Source organism: Dasypus novemcinctus, chromosome 12 (assembly GCF_030445035.2).
Source record: "Dasypus novemcinctus isolate mDasNov1 chromosome 12, mDasNov1.1.hap2, whole genome shotgun sequence".
NCBI classification, from domain to species: domain Eukaryota; kingdom Metazoa; phylum Chordata; class Mammalia; order Cingulata; family Dasypodidae; genus Dasypus; species Dasypus novemcinctus.
In genome coordinates, this window is record NC_080684.1 from 47,893,276 (window position 1) to 47,920,443 (window position 27,168).

A 27,168-nucleotide genomic window follows, 5' to 3' on the forward strand; every position below is an offset into this window, starting at 1 on the left:
CAAAGGCCTTTTTGCCTTTCTGCCTTTGCCTGTTCATACCCTATTTTGGCCTTCTTCGCCCCTGCCTGGATCAATACACAAGTAAACCTGGGGATTTATAATTTATAATGGAGAACTGTAGTCTATATACAGGCCTCTTTATCACTTTTCAGCCCTTTCCTCCCTACCTGATCCATGATCTATTATTTTCTCCTATTTCTCTTTTCACAATTTCTTAATAAATTACTAGACTAACTAATCTGACATGCTCTTGAAGTTCACTTTTTGCAACATAGTCAAGAACCTAGACAAAATCCAGTAACAACACTATGTGGAAATGCCACCATCGAGGGGATATGACTGAAGTGAAAGAGAAAGAAGCATGCTGTTTATTAAGTCCAGTGGCCCCATCCCTGTCTATGAGTGGCTTCCTAATTCATACACTGCCACATAAATATTTCTACCAATCCATCTGCTGCCACTTATTTTGCTGGTAAGTGATGATACTTAAAAAAAAAAAAATTTTTTTTTTACAAAATCCATTTTTCATTGTAGCCACCTTTTCAAAACCTCAGCTATAACAATGAACACATCCAATTCACTGTCATTATCTTGCTAAATGCTTTCCGTGCAGGAGGGATGAGGAGACAGGTCTTTTGTATTGCTGGGCTCCCATCATCTTCCTTTGAGGAGACTGTTTCACTACAGAAGGAAAATGACTCTATTTTATACTTGCTACTTCCTTTTTTTGTATAATGGGGACTATAAACAGCTGCAAAGAGGGGATGTTTGAGGGCTAAAAAAATACAATATTTAGCACATAGTAGGTACTCAGTGCATGGTATCCCTGCCCTTTGGGGCCATTGGAGTGTGGGTTGTCAAGAACGCTCTTTCTGTCTGAGCTGTAGAAGCTTTAGAGAGGAGTGGTCAGAGACAACGAATGAGTCAGGAGAAGCTGACCTTCCTTCGGGGACAGTAGAATTAGCACCGAGTATGCAGCTTTTGCAATTGAATCACGAAGGGAGTCCGTAATGCTGTTCACAATTAACATTTTAGGGCTTGTAACCAATAGACACATCAATTCAGGGTGATCGGGACAGATAAACTAACTTGTGCCATGGCCTAAACCTGGGTGGCCCCCGCAAACGTTTGAGACCTCCTTACTTTTCTGTAAGTCTACAGGTCTTCTTTGTGTCCAGGGCTCCAAATTCTAGGCTCTGGTCATTGGAATATTTGACATACCACAATCTTTGATGCCCCTTGACACCTGCTCCTTTCTATGCTTGGAACGCCCTCCCATCTCCACCGACCGGGATGCCCTCTTGCCTGTCCGCTCCCTAGTGGGTTAGGGCCACCCTCTGGGCCTCCACTATCTTCCCACTGTTTCCTAGACTGTCTCCCCACTAGATTGTGAGCTCCCTGGGGATGTGTAACACATTCCTTGAGTAAATAGATACACAATATGTGTATTAAATGAATGAGTGAAAAAATGGGTGGTAAATGAACGAACCCAGGATCAAACACTGAGTTCAGAACTCAGCTCTCATACTATGTTTTCCATTACTGTATTCTTGGTCGGCTGCAAAATAGCTAGATTATATGGAGGGACTAGGAAAATTGAAGTCTTCAGAGAGAAGGGAGTAGCTGACCTGTCACTCCTTAATCTGATATTTATAAGCTCTTAAGGGAAAAACAAATAATTAGAAGATTATTAATTATAGAGAAGGTCTTGATCCTCAAGTAGGGTGGGCCTTTTACTATTTATACATCCTTAGGTATCATCCCCAAAATAGAGTTAACTCTAAAAAAAGAAAATCAGAGACATATCCCTACCCCTGCTCTCCTCAGCCCCGGGTTCCACAAACACTGTCACTTATATAAGCCCTGTCTAAACTCTGCCAGCCCATCCAGAATTCAGCTGTGTGTGCAATCATGGGTTTTATTCCATGGATTAAAAAGTGAGGTCTATCTACAGCGCTGTAGACAGAGAAGAAATATACCAGGGCTTAGCCTGTCCTGGCCCAATACTCTAAGTTATGTTGCAATGAGAACTTCATGTCTCTTGGTTAATATAACCTTATACTTATAAGTCTGCCACTAAGAACTAAGGCTTTCCACATTGCACGAGGACCCCGTTTTCAGTGAAGCCATCATGTATTATGACACACAGAAAATACTTCCCTCTTCCAATGAGGTCTTACAAAATAATAAACCAATTCATCAGTGCTTCATGTGACACTGGAACCTCAAACTTTTGTAAGATTTGGGTCTTTTGGGTATTATTAAATAATTTTTGATAAATACATTGCTTAAAAGCCACTTTTCACAGTTGACCAGAATAATCTCCCAGGGATCATGTTTTGGGAGCAACCAAGTCTCTGAAGATCAGCTTTTTTTTTTTTTTTTTTAAGAGCAAAACATTCAATGTTCATGTATCAAAACACTTAACATTATTAAAGGAATACTACAGCCAAACTGATATACAATTTCAACACAAGTCTTAAAATATTTCCAGCTGATTTGTTTGTAGAAACTGACAATTTGATTCTAAAAATCGTGTTGTTGCAAGGACGGAAGAATAGACAAATAATATAAAGACACAGTAGGAAGCCTCATACTTTGCAATTTCAAAACTTACTACAACTTACTATATTGAGGCAAATTTTCAAGACGTTGGATTTAGCAAATGATTCTTAGAAATGAAATCAAAAGTAGGAAGAACAAAAAAAACTAGATAAATTTGATATCTCCAAAATTAGTAACTTGTGTTTCAAGGGACTCACTATTCAGAGCATGAAACAACAACACACAGAATGGGCAAAAACATTTGCAAGTTATGTATCTAATTATGAGTTTGTAATTAGAATATGTAAATAGCTTACATCACAACAAAAATAAAATAACACAAAGAAGATTTGCAAATGGTTGAGTACATGAAAAATAGTGTGGCATGTTTGTCATCAGGGAAATATAAAGCAAACTAATATGGCCTGTGCATGAATTCAAACTTATCTAATTCTATATCTAAGTTTGCCTAGTTTCCGGAAAGCCAATTAAGTGATATAGGCTCTATAGGCTTTGAATATTCAGGAAGACTGAACGTGTATTCAAACTTACATCCAGAAGGAATGTGGGCGATATGTTAATCCAAACCTACCTGGTATCAAACAAACCCCTAAAACTCTAAGAAACTAAGAAAGTCCTTTTTGCATGAAAGCACCGCTTGACCCCCACTCCTATATCCTCTGTATAAAAGGGACCTCGAAATCCTATTCAGGGCTCGGTCTTCGGACAGAAGTCTGCCGGGCCCGGCTGGCTGTTAATAAACTTTCCTTATCAGAAGAGTCTGGAGTCCTGGCCCTCAATACTGTGATCACCAACCTCTCTCTGCTACTACAAAACCACAACGTGACTGATAGGACTTTTAAGCTCTGGCTTCTTTCCTTGGCTGAGCCCATAGGAAAACGTTCCGGCACTTGCATAGGACGTGCACAGTGTGTGGACTGACGACTCCTGTGGCCCTAAGGAAAGAAAGGAAGCGGACTGACCTTGTGCAGCTCCACAGGCGTTGGGGACACGATCTCCTTTCTGTCTTGCTTCATCTTCCTCAGGGTCACCGACTTCCTGCCCACATCCGAGGGCAGGGTGTTGCTCCGCGCGGTCTGGCTGTAGTGGGGCCGGGAGCTGCTCCGCTCCTGGAAGCTGGCCTGGCGCCCCAGCTGACTGCGAGGTGCCGGGGCCTCGTGATTCAAACTCATCGTGCTCCCCGACATGATCGTTGCCTGCGGCATTGACAATTTTCAGAAACAATTAAGCCATGGCCTAAGGAAAGGTTCTGTTTGTTCCACAGTAAGCACATTTCTCCCTCTGCCCAGTCAAAATACAGTCTCTTCAGGGCATAACCAAAGGCTGGAGAATGGATGTAGTAACTGAACTATGAAAGTCTGGGAAAATGCTTTCCAAGTGACATTTATATTGCACATCTCAAATCCAATTTAAGTACTTAAGCCATTGAGTTTATTTAATCAAATACCACTCCTGGCAGTTTGGAGGCAAATTGAAAAGCTCTAACATTTGCTTACTGCAAACTACATTTTTCAGCATTAACTTTCCAGGGAGTGGGCTCTAACAGATGGGATTCACTACGCTGCCTTCCATGTGTCTTACAAAAATGCACGGACTTCTCAAGAGGGCCTGGCTGCCACCATCTGCAGTACCGACGCCAGTCCAGCAACTGGCTGGAACGGTGTTCCCGACACAAAGGCAAGGGCTTCTCCCCACGGCTGCCTTGATTTCCCTTTGGCCCAGGGCCCTGCCTCAGAAGCATGTAGACCACTTGTACTTCCCTGTTATTTGGTGTAGGTCAGTGTTTCTTAGAAACGGCTTTTATATAAATCTAGGGAGAGGTTAAAAAAATATCATTTACCATGTTACTGGACTCAATCTTTTGTTAAAGAGCTGTGAAATTTGAATGGATTTTACCAGTGAACCGGGAAATTTGCTCAATTTCGAATATGTTCAGATAGACAAAGAATGGCAAAATTAGACTCCAATTATGAGTCTCAGAACTCAACCAAAAAAAGGGGTTGAAACCAATATCAAGTTGTTGGTGTTATTTTGTCCTGATTAGAAGAGGCTGAAATTCTGAAAATTCACTTATAGCCAGTACTAGAGTCCTAGGTGTGATGGTTATATAAAGGTAAATTAGGTATTGGCAAATATGTTTTAAATCATTAGAAGAGGAAACAAGTTCCGTATGGTGTGTGACTGGCTACAATATGATGTACTTGTTTATAGTAATCGTGATGCTAATGGTAACAGAAGCTTGATTTGTTGAGTCTTCTGAATGGATTCATTCATTTAAACCTCATAATAACTCCATGACTTAGGAATTGTTATTCCTCCTTATTTACAGGTGAGAAAACTGAGGCTCAAAGAGACTAAGTAACAGAGATAATAAATGACCCTGGGGAATTATCTAAACTTACTGATCAGAAGAGAACACTGATAAGCGAGTAACTTCCACTTGTCATCTCCCTGGAATTTTTTTTTTTAGGTACCGGAGGCCTGGGAATGATCCCATGGCCTTGTAGGTAGGAAGTTGGCGCTCAACCACTGAGCCCCACGGGCTTCCCTGATTTGCCTTTCTCATTTGTTTTGCTTGTTTGTCTTTGTTATTTCAGGACCTCCCATGTGGGAGGCAGGAACTCAAATGCTTGAGCACATCTGCTCCCTCCCTGGAATTTTATAATTCCAAGATTCAACTGGTATTCAAAGATAATTTAAATGATAGCCAAGTAGTAGAACACATTGACATCTATCAAGGGACTCTGTTTTTTTCCTTCAAAGATTTATTTATTTATTTATTTCTCTCCCCTTCCCCCCCCACCCAAGTTGTCTCTTCTCTGTGTCTATTTGCTACGTCTTCTTTGTCCACTTCTGTTGTTGTCAGCGGCATGGAAATCTGTGTTTCTTTTTGTTGCGTCATCTTGTTGTGTCAGCTCTCCATGTGTGCGGCACCATTCCTGGGCAGGCTACACTTTCTTTCACGCTGGGTGGCTCTCCTTGCGGGGCATACTCCTTGCGCATGTGGCTCCCGTACGCGGGGGACACCCCTGCGTGGCAGGGCACTCCTTGTGTGCATCAGCACTGCGCATGGGCCAGGACTCCATTTTAAAAAAAACAAACAAGTAAACTTATCAAAATCCTGGCTAGATCAGTTATCTCACTGATAATTTTGAAAAAGAAAATTACAAATGTAAAAAATGTCCTTCAGATCACTGAGCATTCATATGTGCTCAGGTGACCGTGGAGATGCACCACTCCAAATTCTGTAGGGCAGGCTGCAAATCAGGGACTTAGACAAAGGACCATGAGTTCCCAGGAGACACTGGCTGTCCAAAGTAGAGCTGGAAATTCTCTCTCTGAATGCTTAAATCGCTTCCCCTTTTAAAGCCTTCAACTGATTGGATAAGATGTCACTCATTGCTGACAGCAATCTCTTTGGTTGATTGTAGATATAATCAGCCATCTATGCAATTTTCATCTCATTGATGATTAAAGTCCATGAAATGTTCTTGTAGAAAAACTTAGCCCAGTGCTTGCCAGGGCAGTACTTCCCTTCTTTCTTTGCCTACTGATTCAGAGGCAAGAGGAGCCCAAAGTGGCCAGGTGGCTCTTAACTTCTAGTTCAATGGAATCATTGTGTTTCCTGGTGGAAGCACTCCTCCTTTTGGAACTAAGACTTGTATTCCAGCTTAAGGTTGCAGAGACAAGAAGCAAATTTTTCCTACTGAATCATTAAGGGTATTAGGGAGTGGCACTCCCATTTCCACCCCTTGATTACTGGACCCATGAATCCTGGCTATGGGAGACACAGCACCATAGAATGGAAGCTGATTTAGAGCAAACACAGCCTCCTGGAAAACACTGCCCCAGCCCTGCAAGGTATTGTCATCTAGTTGGTGCTGTAATTGAGTCTTCAAAAGGCCATTCCACCATTTTATCAATACAGCTGTTTCAGGATGATGGTGAACATGGTTATAGCTGTGAATTCCACGAGCATGTGCCCATTCCTGCATCATTTGCTGTGAAGTGGGTTCCTTGATCAGAAGCAACGCTGTGTGGAATGCCATGACAGTGGATAAGACTTTCAGTAAGTCCACAGATGTTCATTTTGGACGAAGCATTGCATGCAGGGAAGGCAAATCTATACCTGGAGTATGCATCTATTCTAGGTGGAACAAATCACTGCCCCTTCCATGATGGAGGTGGTCCGATGTAATCAACCTGCCACTAGGTAGCAGCTGATCACCCTGATCACCTTGAGGAATGGAGCCATATTGGGGACTTTGATTGAGATTACTTGATAAAATCAGTGCAGGTCTTTTGATTGGGCCACATCAGTAAGGCCTGGCTGAAGTCGGGGCTTTGCCGCCTTGTTGGGTCTAATATAAACAGAAACACTGAGATAGACAGATGGGGAGGGAGAGAGCGCTGGCATTCTTGATCCTGGGGCTCTGGGGAGATATGAGCCATTTGCGTGATAGTTTGTAGCTGACTTTGGGAAGAGAGCAGAACAGCTGAGACTGATACAGAAGGGCAGGAAAGAAACAGGCCCTCTGCCAGGGTAGAGAAGAGTGGAAGCCCCGAGGGGAAGGAGAGACCAGGCAAAGATGAGCAACCATCTTTCTTCAGCATGTGGCAACTAGCTGTGGTGAGAAAACAACCTTGAGTTGGACTCTTTAAGTCCTTGTAACCATAAGCTTCTACCCCAAATGAATACCCTCTATAAAAGTCAAAGGAGTTCTGGTACTTTGCATTGGCATGCCGTAGGCTGACTAATACAGTAGGTATTGGAATTACTATACTTCCCCATTTCAGTTACAAGTGTGAGACTGGAACCCTAGCAATCTGCCTCCAGGCCTGTTCTTGACTACCAGGCAGTACTGCTTCTCAGTCAAGTGTCAGGTTCAACGATACAAAACTGCCTTTTTAATAGATCAATGAAACAAAACTCAAGAATATCAACAATTGTGTATGGTTAAACCTAATATTTTAAAAGTATGGGCTATTCGTATTATGATTTACTTTAGATAAACTCTCTTTTTAAACTTACTAAAATCTTTCAAATAGTAATTTTGTTGGTATCATGGGACATTCCTTTTTTATGTTGCATATTTTATTTCTTTGTTTAACCAACCACAACTGACAGCATCCAAGGATTATTTTCTTGCTGTGCTGACCATCTATCTATTGTTTTCACCTACTTAATTATTTGTTTTGTTAATCTGTTTTCTATATTCCTTTTCATGGAATGAGCAAGAAACACTTTGAAAGCAAAATACTTTAAGTGAATAAGTAACCTCTATGAAGAAATATAAAAATTAAAGCACAAATATAAATATAAACACTAAAATGAACAGTGAAAAAATTATTTATTAATATTTAGGATTTATTTTGGCTACTATAGTACGTTTGCCTGTTTTCATTTTGCACAATTCATAAACATGTGTTCTTTCTAAGGCAACTTTAGAGTTCTCTATCTGACATTCATTAAACCTTCCTATACATATTTTATATTAAACAAGTAATAAAGCAGTGTTCATACTTAAGACATGGCAAAATAATTTTTATTGAGCATTTACTAAGTGCTAGGTACTGTGTTAAGTGCCATAGTCATTAGTTCATATAACCCCCATATTATACAGAAGAAGAAATATTGTCCAAAGTTTCACAGTAACTTGTCCAAAGTCTTATAGTAAGATTTTTTCTTACTTGTTAAACCTATGCATTTTTTTCAGTGGTAAATTTATACCTATATTATTGCCAGCAATAGGGAAAATGACTGGTATATTAATTTATTTTCATTTCAGCTCTAATTATTTTTCATCTTAATCTTCTGCCTATATTCCTATTATAGTATACTTAAGTTTTTAAAATTCTGGATGTAAATTTTACCTACAGGAAACTAGTTTCAGTCTTTTTTTTTTTGGTATAATAGCATTTACAATCAAGGGGTTGGAATTCATTCAAACTAATAAATGAATATTCTCTGTGATAAAATTATAAATAAGACTAATTTATAAATTTGCCAGTCAGTCATACTTGAGGACTTCAATTTCTCTTTGGTTTGTAAGTTTAACTCATTTCTTCTTCTTCATTTCTAACTTCAAGGGCCACACAAGACTACAACTATATGAGGACAAATTTACAGGTCATCACAAAATAATTTCTATGCTGATGCTGTTTTCATGAGACAGCTCAATTTCTCAGTGAAACATAACCTCATTGTATTACTTTTACATCATTTTCTTTTTACATAGTGTAAAAGAAACTATTGAAAGAAAAGCTTCAAAAGAGAAGTATCAAAAGGCAAAATGAAAAAGACATATGAGCCAAAACATGCCTTCAAAAAGCCCTGAATTGTTCCAGAATTGTGAATTGAGCTCATTATTCAGTCTGGGCCCCTTTTGCTGATCATTCTACGTAGAGGAAGTGGTAGAAGCTTAAATAAGCCAGCTGATACTTAAGCAGTCTACAATTTCAAAAACTTGCATATAAAGGAATCGATTGCTAGCATTTGAATTTATTCAAGTTTTGTAGGCTTATCCATCTCCAGGTCCTTTAATAGTGCTCTGAAGCTGACATTCATGCCAAGTAACACTGTGATGTTTATAAATTCAAACTAATATTTTTCTTTCTGATTCTTTTTGCAGATTCACAAACATTAGAATCACATAAACTATCCACACATGCAGTTGAGAAGCAAAATAATATAAAGATGAGTAATCATTTTAGAATTGCATAGAGTTTCACCCAGTTATGCCATTCACATTCCTTATGGTGACTTGGGGAGATTTTTGCCACTTTATTTTTTAAGCTCAGAAAACTTAAAAGAACATAAAAGGAAACAGTCCAGGACTTCCTGGACCAAAGTATGAATACTGTCAGCGAATTCATGGTTTTGATTAAAGAACTCACCGGGAGTTCAGCTATTACACTCCATCTCACTCCTTCTATTATTCACCTAGGTTAATAAGGAATCAGGATTTGCAATTAACAGCGAGGTACTATGTGATATTTTGGCTGCTTGTAAAATAGATTGGCCTTTTTTCACCAGCTGCATCATATCTACTTAAAGGGCAGAACAAAATAAAATTTCCTCTTATGTTCCTCATAACGATCAAATTAATTTCTAAACCAGGTACAAATGAAAACATGCCAAAGAAACCTTTCTAAAGCAACTAAGGGAATGAGATGTGCCACTGCTGGGAGACTTAGCTCACTCCTTAGCGTTTGGTGGGGAACAGGTACAGTCAGGGTTAGCAGGGAGCAATGGCGGAAGCCACAAGTCAGTAAGCTTGGGGGTGGAAATGGGGAAATAAAGACTTTCAACTGCATTGTATAAAATCAAATTGCTTTCCAGAGGGCAAGGGGGCAGGGAAGGCAGCTTCACAAGCAAAAATATAAACATAAAGGGTAGGTACCAAGAGAGTCATGTTTCTCAAAGACAGACGCCTGTCAGCTTTCTCCTGTGGAAAGGGGTTAAAGCTTTTAAATGAACTGGTGTGATAAATGCAAACTCAAAAGGACCAAAAAAATGAATGTAGAAATAATAAAATTAAGCAGCAGGACTAAGGCTACCTCAAGTTCTCTCAGAATTCCTGACTGTCCACAGGTTTCCAAATCCTCCAGGGCTTGGGACCAGAAGTTCTCGTCTTGCTCCGCCTCGGTGCTGTCGGGAGCCCCTGAAAAACTGTCATCAAGAAGCACAGTCTGGATTAAAAACTTTCCAAACACATTTTGTGTCTTTGTGTGTGTTCAAAATCTCTCTCTCCATCTTACTCAAAAGAAGAGATTCATTTTGAACTTGGCTTTCTTCCAACTGCCGCCTCCCAGGAAAGCCCGGTCCAACACAAAGATGCTTTAGGAAATGCAAAGTGTTGTGACGTGTGAAAGGATGGACCATGTTCTCACTAAATGAATTCCAGATTATTCGTGGCTACTGCTGAATGAGCTGCAGCAACATGGCACTGTGTGGGAACATATTCAGCGGCTCTATCTATAAGGAAAGAGAAATCAAATTTGTCTCTAAGAGAAAAACGTGTTTTGCCCACTTATTATAAACATTATTATAAATCGTGAACACTTTTTATGAATTTCCTTAAAATATTTTGGTAAGGAACAAAATCCCAAAATACATTTCTTAGTAAAAAATATGGTGCCCCAGTGTGTCTTTTTTTCCAAAAAAAGTAACTGCAGGTGACACTATCTTTTACCAGAAAGAAGAGGGAAGTTAGTTGTCACAAAGTGAGGACCTAATTTGTGGAAGGCTATTTCCCTCAAGGGTTACTACTGCATTCACTAGGGGAACCCACATCCTTCCCCGCTGCGCCGGGATGCCCACGCTGCCTCGGCGCCTTTACGTGCTTTAGCATCCTGCCCTCTGGCCAGCAGGGGCGATTACGGCAGCTTCAAGAGACCAATGCCAGAAATAGAGATGCTCACGTCTGGTCTAAGCTGCCGCAAAGTCGACTTTGACACGGCAGTGCTGGAGGAAAGCCTTACCCACTAGCCGTGGGCCGGTCCCAGTCTTCACCGCTCAGCCCCACATCTGGGTAAGTCTGGCTTCGTGGCTTAGTGACGGGGGACAAACTGCCTCTCTGCTTCGGACTCCTCCAGTCATAGGTGTTGAAGTTGTAACCTGAAGCCTGAAAGCCGGTGCCTAAAAACATAAAGAAGCTGTTATATTCTGTATTTGAAGTACCCGAAGAGAAGCCTCTCAAGTCACTTGTTCTTCTTGGCAGTTTACATTAGTTTATTCAAGGGTGTGTACTTTAACCAAATTTGGGATCAGAAAGGCCATCAAGAGAGTACTAAAATCTTTCATTGAACATACTAACACACTTTATCTCAATGGATCCTAACAGCAACCTGAAGTAAGACCTTTAGACTTCAGAAGGGCCCCTATTCCGGGCCAGTAATTTACATGGCTTCTGACCTCTTCTGCCTGGGCAAGAAATCATCAAGGCCAAGGGGACGTGCCCACCAGATCTACATACCCCCTTCAGGGCAAGTTCCAGAAAGTCAGAACCCTGAATTTCCTGCCCAGATGGCCACATGTCCCCTTCCAGGATGTGTGAGGGTTTCTTAGCCAAGTCTGTGCTCCCAGAGTGCAAGAGTGGACTCTGCCACTAGAGGGGGGTTCCAGGCCAAGGAGCGGACAAGGCGCAGCTGGTTGTGGAGGTGTGGACAAGGCTTGGTCATGTAGACTGGGGCTCAAATGTTAGGGCTGGGCCTGAGGATTATGGAATCCAATGAGAAATGATGTTGTTAGCAAGTAGAGGAGTAACAAAAGCAATAATGATTTTTGCATGCATAATAAGCACCCGTAAGTGGATGCTTATTATGAATGCAAGACTTATGAAGTGCTTTATTTGTATCGTATTTATTTTTCGTAACCATCTTTGAAGGTAGGTAGTATTATTATTTGCATTTTATTTTATTTTTTTAAGATTTATTTATTTCTTTCCCCTCCCCCCCCACTCCAGTTGTCTGCTCTCTATGTCTGTTTGCTGCGTCTTCTTTGTCTACTTCTGTTGTTGTCAGCGGCACGGGAATCTGTGTTTCTTTTTGTTGCATCATCATCTAGTTGTGTCAGCTCTCTGTGTGTGTGGCACCATTCCTGGGCAGGCTGCACTTTCTTTTGTGTTGGGCAGCTCTCCTTACGGGGCGTACTCCTTGCGTGTGGCGCTCCCCTACGCGGGGGACACCCCTGCGTGGCATGGCACTCCTTGCGTGCATCAGCACTGCACATGGGCCAGCTGCACATGCGTCAAGGAGGCCTGGGGTTTGAACCACATACCTCCCATGTGGTAGATGGACACCCTAACCACTGGGCCAAGTCCGCTACCATTATTTGCATTTTATAGATGAAGATGCTTAAGGCTTAGAATAGTGGTTTAGTACCCCAGAATACTTGCAAACTTTCTAGTGAATACAAGGCACAATTTTAGGAGACTGAGTTTTCAGATTCTCAAGTCCCACACGTATTTCTTCCTGAAACTGACCTTGCTGAGAAAGCACGAGGGGTCTGAGGTCTGCCAGTCCTCCCTCCTTACCTCCCTTTCACAACTATTCTTTTCTACTTTATAAATGAAAGACATATTTCTCAACCACCTCAAACCTTTGATGGAGTTTAGCCATGGGGCATAAAAACTCTCCCAAATGTCAACTCAAGGGACAATTTGAGAAAGCCTCCCTCCTGAGGGAAGGTCTCTTGGGAGCAGCAAGCACCTTAATCCAATGATGCACAAACTCATGCCAAGGCTTCTGTCTAACCCCTCATCCATCTCTCTGTCTGTCTCTTAGCATTAGAATTCAGAAGTAGCATGGTCGTCAGGGTCAGGAGGCTGGTATGTCATTGTGTTTATTTGAATTGCAAAATGAGGACTGACTTCTTTTCTGACAGGAAGTTAAGTCTGATTAGCTTGATGGGTGAGACAATTTGGTTATGTAATGGACATTCCTCATGAATTTGAATGAGCTAACAAAAATATATTTAAAACCTATTTACAACAAACTGGAAATTATAGTCTTTGCAAATATTTCAGAAGAAAAATTTAGGTGACAACTTTAAATCTGATGGGGTATGCAGTTGTTCAAAATTCTTTTGGATGGTTCAAGTGGGAAAGCAGGGTCTGGATTGCAGATCTGACTCCATATTCCATGTTATTAATCATTACTTGCTGCTTCATCCATCACTTCAGAATGTGGGTGGGTGTGTAGACATAGTACCTGGTTGCAATGTAATACATATCACACTCCTGCATCATCTTCCCATTCCTTTTTCCTACACTATTAGATCTGATAATGCCATCCTTCCTACTAGCTAGAGCTCTATGATCAACAGGTTTGGATTTCCAGAACCCAGAGCAATGCCCACAGCTGCATAATGGGAATGTTCTATGAACCTTCTGTCTTAGGATATTAAGATTAGGAGTCCTTGGAAAAGAGGAAATATTTACAACTCAATAACTCATTATTTTTCTTGGGTAACTTCGGAAGTGTGGCTAGTCACTTGGAAAAAAGTCGCGTGTAATGAATGTGAAGTTTTCTGTCAAAAGTGCTGCTGAATTAAGAGAACACACATGAGACTGAGTAAAAGTACATTTCATATTGGCCCCCTCTGATGAAGCTCTGAAATATATGAAATTTCACTTCTTATGATACAGAAAGAACAGGGGAAGTCTGCAACTCACTTTTCTGAACTGGTTTTAAACATTCTAAGAGCCGAATGGTAAATGGGGTATCCTTCTGAGGGTGTCCTTTCTGATAAGCATATATCCCACATGACCACTGAGTTCCATGGGGAAATCCCCAACATTTTAGATTTAACTTACTGATTTTCCTTCCAGCTGTTGAAGGTGAGCTCTTGGTATAAGGTTGTGTAGCATCAGCACAGGAAAAAGCCAACTTTGAAAGGCATGCCTATCCATGACAAGGATGCCTTGCTCTAATAAGCACTATCCAATGGTTACTGCATTACAATAAAGAGGGAAATGAAAGGGGATAACTTCAAATCTCTCTGGGTTTGGTGCAGAGTCAGAAGACCTGGGGCTGGTCCCAGCTCTGCCCTAGTCCAAGCTATGCTGACACATGGATTGCCATGGGAAAAGACTTAGGTTCAAATTCCAGCCCTACCACTTCTTAGATCTGTAGTCTTGGACAGGTAACCTCTCTGTGCCTCAGTATAAAATGGGGATAATGATAAATACCTCACAGGCACAGAGAATTAAGGATGATAATGTATAAACACACCTATGGATGTGCCTGAGACACAAGGAGTTTTTAATGAACACAGACATCCACTATTTTTACTATTTACTAAGCCATCCTACCTTTCAAAATCTGTTTCCTCATCTATAAAATAGAGGTACTAGGGAAGGAGGTAAGCTTTAGCATTATTAATTCAGTAAACATTTGAGTGTCTCAAGTGTCAGGTACTATATGAGAACATGAAATGCAAAGATAAATAAAATTTAGTCATTGTCTCCAAAACTGCACAGCTTAGTTTATGTATGGGAGAGAGAGAAGGAGCTACTAGCACATAAAGTAATCTAATGGGGTGTGATAAGTGCTGTCCTTTTAGCCTGAACACCCAGATATGGAAGAACAGGGATCAGAACAATTAATCCTGCTTGTGTGAAGGCCAGACAGTGGGTCATTAAAGGTACCAAAGGAAAGGTGAAATAGGGGCTTTGGATTAGAAGAGTCGGCACTTACTGAGTGGAAGCGTTGGCTAAGACAGTGTAGGAGCAGAAGGAAGAAACTGGTGAAGTGTGGTTATGGTAAACCCTACTGCCTGCCCCCACATTGCCATCCGCGGGTTTCTGCTCCACTCCAAGGGAGGGAACAGTATTCCAGGAACACTTCTAGTCCCTCTTCCCACTGGTACTTATTCCTCCCCATAGGAGGAGTAGTGGCTTACCTAACAGGTGAGATTTGGAAAAGAACACTGGACATGTGTTCCCGGTCCCTTCCTAGCTTTCTCTGGCCTCATGCTCTCCCACTGATGCTGTGCTATATGGTGAGCAAACCTTAGTCTTGCTCTTGTGGCTCTCTGAACTCAATGGGGGCGGGGAGGTGAAGACTGTGCAGTTGGCTGACTGCAACAAACTATTAGCTGCCTATCAAAGTCTCCATTCTCCCCTTCATCTTTAGTACTAGAATAGTGGTTTTCGAGTGGGCACATTGCTGCTCAGAATAAAACTATATTTCCTGGTCTCCCTTGAAGTTAAGTGTACCCATGAGAAAAACTCTGGCCAATGTCAAGTAGATGAGACTTCTTGGGATGCTTCCTACAAACCTATTTCCTGCTCTCTGGAATGTAGATGTAATAGATGGAACCCCAGTAACTATCTTGAACCATGAGGTGAAACCACAGGTGGAAGCCAAATGCTAAGAATAAGAGAGCAGAAATATTTAGGAGCAGGGGTTCCTGATGACACTGTGGAATCACATACTAGCATTTAAATGCCTTTATTATTTAAGCCATTATAAAGTTCTCTTCCGCTGAAATGAATCCAACTGATATGCTGGGTTAGAGCTAGAGGAAAAATAATCCTGATTTTGTCTACAAATCCAACTCAGCTTGGTCCAACTCTAGCAAAAAAAAAAAAAAAAAAAAGACTCTTAATCCAAAAGTGACTCCTATTTCAATTTCTTAATTGATTCAGAACTGATAAAAGGAGGGAATGAATTAAAACACCCATATAAAAATATCCAGTGAGAGCAAGGTACCAAAAAATAGAGCATGCTTAGAGAATAGTGGGAAGTACAGGGTATATGAAATAAAGGATACAACAAAGTGTCAGGATTTGAGAGTGATAAAGTAGTTTGAGACTAGCTTACAAAGACCTCTTAGGCTGAGGATCTTAGACGTTCCTATAGGGAACAATCAAGATATATATTTTAAGGGAGTGGCATAATTAGATTAGATTTTTAGAAAGATCACTGATAGCAAGGGGGAATGGTAAGATTTAAAATTAAGGAGATGAGTGAGGAATTAATTACAATTACAATTACAATTTCAGGCCTGAGGAAGTTGTGTTTTTTTTTTAAGGAGGTACTGGAGATTGAATCCAGGACCTTGTACATGGGAAGCAGGTGCTCAACCACTGAGCTAGACCCGCTCCCCTGAGGAAGATTTTAATAAAGGAAATGGCAATGGAGATATATCAGAAATGTTTAACGAGTAGAAAGTAGGAAATCTTTGAGACTTGATGATACTGTGGAACCACTTGCCTTTTCCAGGCTTTATATTATAATGGGAGAAAAAGAAACTCTTATCTTTTCTAAACATCCTCATTTGAGTTTTTTTTACATGTAGCTAAACTCAACTCCTAAATGATGCAGGCAGATGACAATACCAAGTTTTAAATATTTAAAATTGAGGAAAATTAGGGTTGGGTAAAAGGCAAGCTGGTTGCCTTAGATGAGAAGAAGTTAATAGGTCTGAGAACTATCCCTCTATACCATGAATCAAATTTTAAAGCCAGAGAAGGAATGGAGTAAATGAGGCAGTCCAGATTTAAGAAAAAATCAACTGCCAGAAATAATTAATTTTGTTTTAACTGAATGATGATGTGAGCACTTAAAATGAAAAATACAGGTAGGATATTGGAAACTAGATTTTTTTTCTCTTTTTTCCCTTCCTCCCTCCCTTCTTTCCTCCTTTCTTTTCTTTCTTTCTCAGCTAGGTTTTAATATTTGCTCTTAAACTTCGTAAGGTTAAAAAAATTAGTCTTGATCCTTTTCTCTAAGAATGGTGTTAAGTTTTATTCATTTGCATAATGAAAAATAACTTTTAACAAATATAGGTTCTTCTGAAAGTGGATGGGATCTTGGCATGATGATTTTTATTTTTAGGGTAACTACACTTTAGATATTTGTAAAATTCTGATATTCCAATATTGTAATTGGTTTTCAGTACCACAGTATAGTGTAGATTAACATCTTCCATTTGTAGCTCTCAGTTCATACTCAGTATTAATTGAAAAAAGTGAATTAAACAATGTTGGTTCATAGCCAAAATATTTGAAATCAGAGAATGGTTTTGGAATTCAATCTTCAACTCTACAATTTTGGGACGGTAGCTCCTGCTGCTATTTTCATTTTTGAAACCCATTTTAATATAGGAAAGTGAGCCAGATAATTCTTTGCCAAATTTGTTTCTAAAGACCCAATTTTGTTAAGAATGAGGAAGTCAAATCATGTGTTTGTGATTTTATAATATTTTATGAAATATATTGTGATTTCCATTATATTCATGATTGTTCTTGCCAAGAAATAGTCAGTTTAGAAGACACTGTGGTGTCTTAAAATGGTAAAGATAGTTCTGCCTTCTCTGAGATCATCTCAAAAAAAGAAATGACAAAAGAATGCACACCCCACCTTGAACAAAACTAGAGTATTTCTTTAATCTCAAACCATAATACGTAAGAAAACTTTCCAGATTCAGTGAAAGTGAAACAGGGAGACAGAAAGAAGCCAATGGCAGACACCAAGAGCTATAGTTTTCAAAAGAATCCAGTCCTCCAGTTTGCGTGAAGGAAACACAATGCTTTTTTGAAACACTGGGATGGATTGCAGGGGCTGGTAGCAGGAAGTGCCTCTGACCAAGTTTGGCACCAGGGTAAAGCCAGAGAGGTGAGCTGAAAACAACACATGTGGACATGCCCTGGCCGTGGGAAACAATCTCTCCTTGAGGCAGGAGAGCAAGGAGGGCTTCTGCATGGTGAGCAGCCTGCACTTGCTGATTTCTGTTGCCTGGTGAGGTAAACGCTTATTCACTCATAGGACACTGTGACCTGGGGGCAATTTTTGCTATCCTGGAATGCAACCTGGGCTCTTCTTTCCCAGAACCCCTAGCAAACCTCCAATTCAGGAAGACCTTATCTCATGTAAAGATGAGTAATCATTTAAAAGTACCAATATAAGATGTATACCAAGTCATTACCATAAAAGGAAGAAAGGACCATGAAAAAGTAATAGCAGATAAAGGATACTCAGAAGAAACAGGCTGCAATGGACAATAAGTATGACCAAATATATCATCACAAATGAAAAAAAAAATACCCAGCAAAGTCATCAACCATAAAACAAAAGATCAAAGTGAAGATATAAGAGCTCAGGGGAAATTGGGCAAGATAAGATGTAGAAATGAAACATGCGCTTATAGAGATTAGGAAAGAAATGAAAGAAAAATGAAATCCCACCAATGGGGAGGATTCTGCTGTTTCTTGCTCTGTGCGATTATCTGTAGATATTAATAGTATGTTGTATGCTTTAACTACATCAAGAGAAAGTTAGATTCTGACTGTACATGTTGGTATCTTTTATCAATCATTATCATCCTTGTGAAAACTACAAGAATGGAAATAAATGAATTAAGCATCCAATTAGTCAAAAGAGGGACAAAATCTAAGAAGATCTGAATAAAAGACTAAAATTAAAAGCAAAATTATATTACAGAAAAAAACAGAGTGGAACTAATAAAAATCAGAGAGTTGGTTCTGTGGGGGAAAAATACTGTTGGGGATTATCTTAGTTTGTCACAGGGCTGCTGATACAAAGTACCAGAAATGGGTTGGCATTTATAATGGGAAATTTATTATAGGTAAAAGCTTACAGTCCCGAGACTGTGAAATGTCCAAATTAAGGCATCAGTGGAGAGGCTTTCTCACCAAAGTAAGCCGCTGGTGATCCTGGGGTCCCGCCATGACAAAGATGGCCACCGACCTCTACTGAGGTCCTTGCCTTCTTCTCCAGAATCTCCTGTCTCTTGGAGCTCAGCTGTGGGCAGCCAGGCATAGGGTTGTCTTTTACTGGGCTTCCTCTCTCAGCCTCAGCTGCTCCTCTTTCTTCTTGAGTTTGCTGTGCACTATTAGGCATCTAGCTCATTTCTTCAGCCTTGAGCTACTCCGTGGGCCCAGTCTCTTGGCGGCTTTCTGCTTAAGATTTGGCTGCTAGTGATCCCTCAGTCTTTTTACATTGCAGGGTCAAAAATGGCTGAGCTCCCTTTTCCTTTTTCCTCTCTCTCTATCTTTCTCCCTCCCCACTCTGTCTCTTTTTATATCAGCTCTAGTAAGAGGGCAGATACTCAACCTGAGTCATGCCTCACTGACATAGTCCCAGAAAAGGACCTCACGCCCACAGGAATGGATTAGTTCAAAAACATAAATCTTTTAAAAACAAAACAAAACAAAAAACACCCTACAACATAATCTTTTCTTTTTGGGATTCATAAAAGAACTTCCAACTGTCCCAGGGATTGAACCATGTATGCCACAAATGACACATTCAAATCAAATCTGTGGAGGGAGCCATTAGTAAAGAGGATCATTTGAAATGCTATTATTAGTTAAGGTGTGGGTAAATTGAATCAGGATGGCTCTTAAGCCCTATGACTGGAAATCTTATAGAGAGAAGAAATTTGGACACAGTCCATCACAGAAACCAGAAACCAGAAGAAGCCAGAAATCAGAAGACAGAGAGATTGCCATGTGATGGAGGCCTGGCATCGCCAGAACGCTAACGACTCCAGGAGAAAGCATGGCCTTGCCAACATCTTTATTTTGGACTCCGGGCTTTCAAAGCCATGAGCTGATAAATGCTTGTTGTTTAAGCCACCACCCATTATGCGGTATTTATCAGAGCAGCCCTGGCAAATTAAGACACACCGTTAGCTAATCTAATCACGTATTGGCCTTTGCTGAATCCATACAAAGCAATGATAGGGTTTTCTCAGAATTAGAAGAAGGAATAAATAAGACAAAAGGGAACCAAAAGCATAAGATTTTGATAAGGCAGGACATGAATGTAAGGGTCGAGAGAATGGGAAGTGAAAGAACCTGACCCAGGGGCAGGTTGGAAGAAATTCCGTGTTCTAAGCGCTTCACAATAGACTTCACCGTCATCCACTGTGGGACTTCTTTAAGCACATTTCCTCTTTCCCCACCACCTTGGCCTCTCTTTCCTAATTCCCTTTTTATTAACCAAATAATACTTGACCTGACTGGTACTTACTGATTTTGTTTGTTAACTTATTTATTGTCTGGCCTCTCAGCTGGGTGATCTCTGCGACAGGCACACCAGTGTATACCTAGCCTATGCTGCCCTTATATTGTACCAGCCATTATACAGTTGTTGAATGAATGGACGGGGCAAACCTGACATTTTGGAGAAGCAGCAGAAAACAATAAGGAATGTTTTCTGTAAAGAGATAAATTCCTGGTCCAGGGAGGAATTTGTGCCTTATGGAGGTCAGCAACATCCCTTTGGGAACAGGGGGTAACTATTATAGACTTGAAGGGGGAATGTACAAAGTCTTTTAGGAATATGACAGAAAGCCTTCTGGGAGGTTGGAGAGAAGCTACATCTACCAACATAATATTTAATAAGAAAAAAAGCATGGTTCTTGTTTTTAAAAAGCCAACTTCACAAGCATAAACTGGAGAGATCTGGTTTAACCCAATATTGTAAGTTTAAAAAAAAAGACTGAGGTCTTGGTAAACAGTAAGATCAAAACTAGTGACAGATAGGATGTGATCATCAAAATTCTCATGTTGAGGCAGGTTATGTTGATAAATTCAGCTATCTTTGATGATGAAAGTGGCAGGCTTGCTTTGCTCTGGGCTGTTCGATTACTGTATGACTTTCTTTGCCAAGTACTATACTTTATTAAGTATAGAGTTAAATTTGAACATATTCAGAAGAGAGGACTCAGGATGATAAAAAAAAGTACTCAAAACTAAGTTACGTCAGGAAGAGTTAAAGAAACTGGGGCTATTTCACCTAGAGAAGGAAAGACGCAGAAGAGACATGAAAGCTGTGTTCAAGTATCTGAAGGGCTATCAAGTGGAAGAGGCATTAGTCTAGCTCTGAATGACCTTGAGGGTAGAAGTAGGAGTAATATGCAGACGCTACAAGCAGACAGATTTCAGCTCAAAACAAGTGAGAACTTTGGAGCCATCAGAGCTACATGGAAGGGGAGAGCTGCCTTAACAGTTAGGGAGCAACTTGTCACAGTGATGACTTGCTGCAAGGCTAGAAAAGACAAAGTGCCACACTGGACATAAAACTGGATGACTTCTAAAGCCTCTCCTAACACTGAAATTCTGTGATTAACATTGGTCCTTCGACTTCCATGTTGGTTATAAGAGTTACTGGAGATTAGGAATGTGAAAGTACTTTGTAAACGCTCCAGTGTTTTACAAGCATAAGGTATTGCTACTATTCTTGGAATGACTTTGGAGGCCTTCAGTTCTGTCCTAACCGCCATTATCTCTCCTAATCTCTTTTCTCTCTTCAACCTCATAAAGATTTCTAAGTTGTAAATGCCAAATTTAATATTACTGGGACCACTAATTCCTATCCAGGATTTCAAATTTTCAAAATGTCTAACAGTTCTTCATCGTTTACCAATGAGGGAAAAGGCCCTATATTTAGTGTGCTAATCCAGTTCTGATCCCATGGTGTAAAGTGACTGAGTGGCTCAGTTCTCACACATGGGGCAGAACTCATTAAAGTCAATAGCATCCTTCTCAAATTCTCTGTGTAACAAAAATGTCTCTACATTTCAAGCAGCAAGCAACTTATTTTAATAGATAAACAATTTGGATAACCCTTAAGAATCTACTCTAATAGAATTTCATTTGTGTCCTTTGTCCAGAGAATCTTCTAGGGCCCTGAACTTTCAAGCAATGAGAGCGTCTGTTATTTGTTGCCATAGCTAACTTGTGACAAGGAATTATGAGTTGGGAAAAATTAATTTCCAGACATATGAAAGCTCTACTTTTATGTGTACAAAATTTTTTTCTTCACCCTTCACAGAACTGAACAGAGAGTGACAAAGTCAAAGTCAGGTAGAGAGAGAAGAAAACTAGGAGAACCAGAAAGAGAGAAAACTGGAGACAAACTCTCCTAAAGGTACAGTTAACTAATTTAAAAGCAACCCTCACACCCAAAATTGTGATCTCCACACTGTTTATTTCAGTCTCTGGCTCACTTAAACCCAGAGCATGGACAGATTTCAGAGGCTAGAATTTATACAAGGCACCAGAGAGAAGGTAAGGCTCAGATGAGGAGAAAGAACAAGGATTGTGAAAAAGTATTGACACATTTCTTTTTTGGGCTGTGTAACAGAGGGCGCGAAACACTTTTTTTAGAAACTTGCAGTTTATATTCTGTATTCAGTCCAATACTTTTTGTGGTTTATATTCTGCGAGTAAGGTTTAAATTTTAATGTACAGTGGGTTTCTACTTCTTCTTATGAAGATAATTTCATATATTATGATTACAACACTTTCAGATGAGTATTTGGGGAAAACCCCACAAGTGCTGATGAAAGTCAGGAGGAGGCAGGTCTAAAATGGGGCCACAAATCTTATGCACACCTCCAGCACTCTCCAGTCCATCTTTGCTGGGAACTTCCTAAAAAAAGAAAACAATGGGGACTGTCTGCAATGAACCACTTGATTGTGTGGTTTGTGTCATATTAATTTAAGCTTGAAGGACAAACTATAGCTCAAACCCTTGGACATCTAATGGGGGCCTGTTGGTGTTTGATAAATGCTCGTGACTTATCAGCTTTAGGAAGAAGGAAATATCAGGTCAGGTCAGTGAAAGTATTCAGTGTGTTCAGTGTGGTGACACTGACACAGAGTCAAGTTAAAAATTCTCCTCATGGAGCCGAGAGTGACTCTGAAAAAGACAGGACTCAGCAGTGACAATCCTCTGCTCCCCACTCCCAAGAGTAGGATATACCTTGATTCCCGTAGCTGGCATCTATCCCAGAGCCGTCCCATGAGTCGACAGCACTGTCCACGCTGGGCACTGCGGAGGAGTACATGTCGGCGAGTTTGCCTGGCTTCGAGGCTGGAGAGGAGTCCTCCTCCACATCTCCCAGGTCACTCATGTGGCTGGGAATGGGGAATTTCTTGGGACTTGACGCTAACTGGGCTTTAAAGACAGGAAAGCAATTTTAGCATCAGAGTCGATCTAAATAGATATCCGAATACTCCATAGCTGGAGAATCATTTCCCTAAAAATGCGCACACAGACACTTGCCCATTCTTTTAGGGAGAGAAACGCTCTGGAAATCCTTAATTGTGCCTCTCGACCCACTCACCGTCTGTCTGTTTCTTAATTTTCAAGGTGACAGTCTCGCCTGCCATCTGTAACAAATGGATGGCTTCACTCAGAGGCTTCCCCTTCAAGCTGCTGCTGTTGATGGCGAGGATTCGGTCTCCTATGTGGATGGCACCAGTTCTGAAACAGCAAATCAAACAGGAAAAGGTAGAGACAATTCTGGCAAGCTCCTGAATATATATATATAAATTCCCTGACACATGTTACGTAGTCACAACAGTGAAGACTCGGCAAGCGTCTCTAGAGGTCACTTATGGCTTTCTTCAGAGCAACGGGCTACGACAACTGCATCTGTTGTGAATTTCTTTGTAGTTGCAAATAAAATTGGAAAACTTGTTTTAATTGGCTTTTAAAATGGACTTGTGTGGTCTTTAAACCCCAAAAGCTGAGTCATTTAATAATTCTTTAAAAAATTCCAAGTAAATTAACAATTGCAGCAATATTTAGCATAAAGTAATTCCTTCTTTCTACAGGTTTCAAGTGTTTAACACAATCAGCGCCCAGGCTCACCGGGAATGAGATTCAGAGAGTCGGGGCATCCACCAGTCCCCTGGTACAGTTAACTAATTGAAAAGCAACCCTCACACCCAAACATGTGATCCTGTTGATGATGCCAAGAACTGAGAGGGGCTGAACTCAGGAATCAATTCGTGTGATGTTTGAATCCAACTTTGACAATTGCCAGCCATGGGACCAGGGTACCTTGTTTTAACCTCCCTGAGTGTCAGTTTCCTTATCAATAGTGTGGGGAGAACCATCTCACAGGGCAGCCATGAGAATTGAATTGGAAAACATCCTAGCACACTCCTTGGAACATGGAAAAAGAAAATAAATCACTATTGATGAACAAATCAATAAACACTTTTGGTACCATCCCTACCCCTCACTCTATAGAATGGAATTTATAATTTGGATTTTGCCTCATCTACCTTTGTTTGGAGGCACCGGGTGGGGAAGGAGTCGAGTCAGAGCAGGAAGCTCAGGGATACCCAGTTCTCTCCACGTGGATCGAGGCTGTAGCAGCGCCTGAGTCCCAGCTGCTGGCCTCCTGGGTACTGGCCTTGATGATGGTGGAGGACGGTGAGGGTAGAGACTGACCCATCCCGGGGCCTGCCTGGGACTGAGGGCTCTGGCCATAGCTTGCTATGGGGCAGCTGGGCTGGCAGCAGCAGTTGGGGGCAATGGAGGCAACAAAGGGTCGTACAGGTTGAGGGGCTGCTTAGTAAGTCCACCAGTGCACCCACACTTGAGGAAGTTATTTTTTTCACAGAAATCATGTTTTCATTCTTTCATAAAGAATCTCCAGTTTGTGAAAGATCTATGCTGTAAGCCACAGGACACTTTACCAGTAGGTTGCTGAGTCAGGTGGATATTAATCTTTCATTGATGTCTCTCTAACAGAGATACCTAAGATTGGGATTCAGGAGGATGCTTGAAGAACATCATACCATGGGCGTCTCCATTAATATCGGAATATTAAATTCCAGCAGAGTAACCTTGAATTGCCTCAGTACCCCTGTCTGGCAGATTAAGATGTCAGGTGAGCTGATTCTTAAGGCACCTTTAGCTCCAAAATTCTATGCCTCTGTTTTACAAACCATCGTCTTCAAGTGTCAGCATCAATAATGTGCTGTGCACTGCTCAGCTAGATTATTGAAGGACAGGTAGGTTATGGGGATTGGAATATACCCCACAGCCCACTTCAGAAAAAAATGTAGTTTGGGAGTGGGGTGGGCAGTGCATCATCACCAAAGAACAAATGAGCATACCAATTAGCAAGGTATTAAGAGAGATACTACACTTTGTGTCCTGAAATTTTAAAGATGAAGCCTGTGTCATCCTCATTCCTAGAAGCACAGCAGTTGAAGCACAGTGCCTGTCAGGTAACAGAGGATCAGTAAATGTTTGCTGAATTGAATTGGACAAGCCTTTTAACCTTCCTGAACTTTCATCTCCTCCTCTCAAAATGGACACAATATAAATCTACCTCTAGTCAACTGTGGTCAGTTTATACATTTCTGGAGAGCAATATCAACACTAAGCTCATGACGTCTTTTACTGCCTGTAAGATGCCCCTCAAAGTCAAGCTAGAGCTCTGACTGAGAGGGCTCAGGCTCTAAAATCAATCCGTGGAGCAGATTTGAAAAAGTCAATATATAACCAAGAAAGAGAGGGGAGAATGGTTGTTTTTGTTGTTGTTGTTATGGGTTTTTGGGTTTTTTTTTTGTGGCAGTGAAGAAGGAAGCATATCTCAGACCTAGGTAATTGTAGCAGTTCCTTCAAATTTTACCTTTCTGCTAATCCCCCTTTAGTGAGGCTTGAAATGATTATAGGATCAAACGGCTCTTCAGTTCCCGAAATCGTGATGCCAAGGGGCCCCCCGTAGCGCTTAAGCTCCACGGTGTAAATAATTGCTCCAGAACTTTCTTGCTCATCTGCAATAAATGCCAAGGAGTAATAATTGGTTTCTTTGGAAAAGCAAAGCCATAAGACACACATATTCAAATATAAAACAGGAAGTTCAAAATAGCATCATCAAAGCATTAGGTCGCAGACAATTATTTCAGCAAGTGGCATTTCCTAATAGGATCTTGCATTCCAATACAGGGAGGTAGTCATCATCAGTGCCAGTGAAGGGGTACATTGCCCGCTGGCACATTTTAAATCTGAGTGAGCCACCCAACTGACCTTAAGGCTGGGTGCTGTGCCTAGCACAGTGCCTGCCTGGCATACTGTGATGGGTGAGAAATACCCATGGGTGGAACGAACCCATGGCTGCACAGCCAATACGGGAGGACAGAGTTGTTCAGTGACAAAGAGGAAATAGGGCCACACAATTCCTTTTCAGACTTTACAAGCAAGTCAACTTTTAATACAGAAATGTTGATTTTGCACAAGTGTGAAGCAAATGATAACATATACACTGTTAAGTGGGGCTACTTAGTTTTCAGACAGAGTCAGAAAATCTATAATCCCTTACATATCATTCCACTGACTTGGCATTAAAAAGTGAGTCTTCCTGATGAGTTAACGGATATTAAATCGGAGGTGTGAATGATTACCTCTCCTCTGTTCTTGAAATGAGGAGCCCTGGCAGCTCTGTTTCAGTAGCATATACCAAGTGGCCACTCTGCCATAAACTAATCTTGGCTATTTAACATTTGCATGAGCAAAGACATTTGTGAAGATGGTCTGCCTAAAGTACATGCTCAGATGACTGCTGTCATTGGCCATCTTCAACACAGTGGGCATCTTGACTGTGTTGCTTGCAAATATGAAGTCTCAGAATTCAAAGAGTTTTATTTCTTTATGGCGTGCTTCAAGTTCTCGAGCATTTCTTGTTCTATTCCTTGGGCCCAGGAGCTGTGAATGGTTAAGGAGCCATTTCATATTTGTACCTAAGGATACAATGAAATGGTCCAGTAGCTACTCTAACAAAACAGCTTTTACAGTCATTCTGAATCATAGTGAAGCATTAACACAGTCACATTTCTGCACTGAGCAGCTGTTCATCTATAATATGAAACCCTAAACTAAGGAGGACAAGAAAAGCTTGAGCTCACAATTCAATTATCTCTGTGTGCAACGAAGAATTACAGTGAATATAAAATGAATGGTCTATTGAGTAATGTGGGAAGTGATGTGTCCTCTCCTGCCAGGGCTTACTTCACTTCTGGCCATAGATGGGGAGTTCTGGACTGTACCTCTACTTCCTGAGTTCTTCCTCTCCTACTAACCTCCTTACAGAGACAACTGGAGACCATTCACCACACACTGCAATGCTTAAATCAATGTCTTGGAGCATAAAAACTTCTCCAGTATTTTCTTGGAAATTTTATCTTATTTTCTATTTATTAAATATATTAACATATTTATATAATTAAATATTATATTACATTGATACTATATATATATTATTATAGCCCACTATTATATTGGAAGCTGAGAATTCTCCACTTCAAGCTTCAACAGCTC

The 27,168-nt window shown here is 40.7% G+C and overlaps 1 protein-coding gene across 31 annotated transcripts in view; it reads right to left on the bottom strand.

The window, feature by feature from the left end:
- The window catches only part of GRIP1 (glutamate receptor interacting protein 1), a 746,896-nt gene that overhangs the window by 18,381 nt on the left and 701,347 nt on the right, over positions 1–27,168 (bottom strand). For 16 of the 31 annotated variants that reach the window (XM_071218929.1, XM_058308387.2, XM_058308386.2 and 13 more), the window contains 6 exons: positions 25,484–25,628; positions 23,174–23,313; positions 22,810–23,004; positions 11,050–11,206; positions 10,126–10,237; positions 3,528–3,761 (listed from right to left, as the gene is read on the bottom strand). In XM_071218929.1, the coding sequence (XP_071075030.1) occupies positions 3,528–3,761; positions 10,126–10,237; positions 11,050–11,206; positions 22,810–23,004; positions 23,174–23,313; positions 25,484–25,628 (983 nt within the window). Of the gene's footprint in view, positions 1–3,527; positions 3,762–9,968; positions 10,014–10,125; positions 10,238–11,049; positions 11,207–22,809; positions 23,005–23,173; positions 23,314–25,483; positions 25,629–27,168 lie in introns of all 31 variants that reach the window. The other 15 variants (XM_071218930.1, XM_058308390.2, XM_058308385.2 and 12 more) reach the window with 1 other exon arrangement.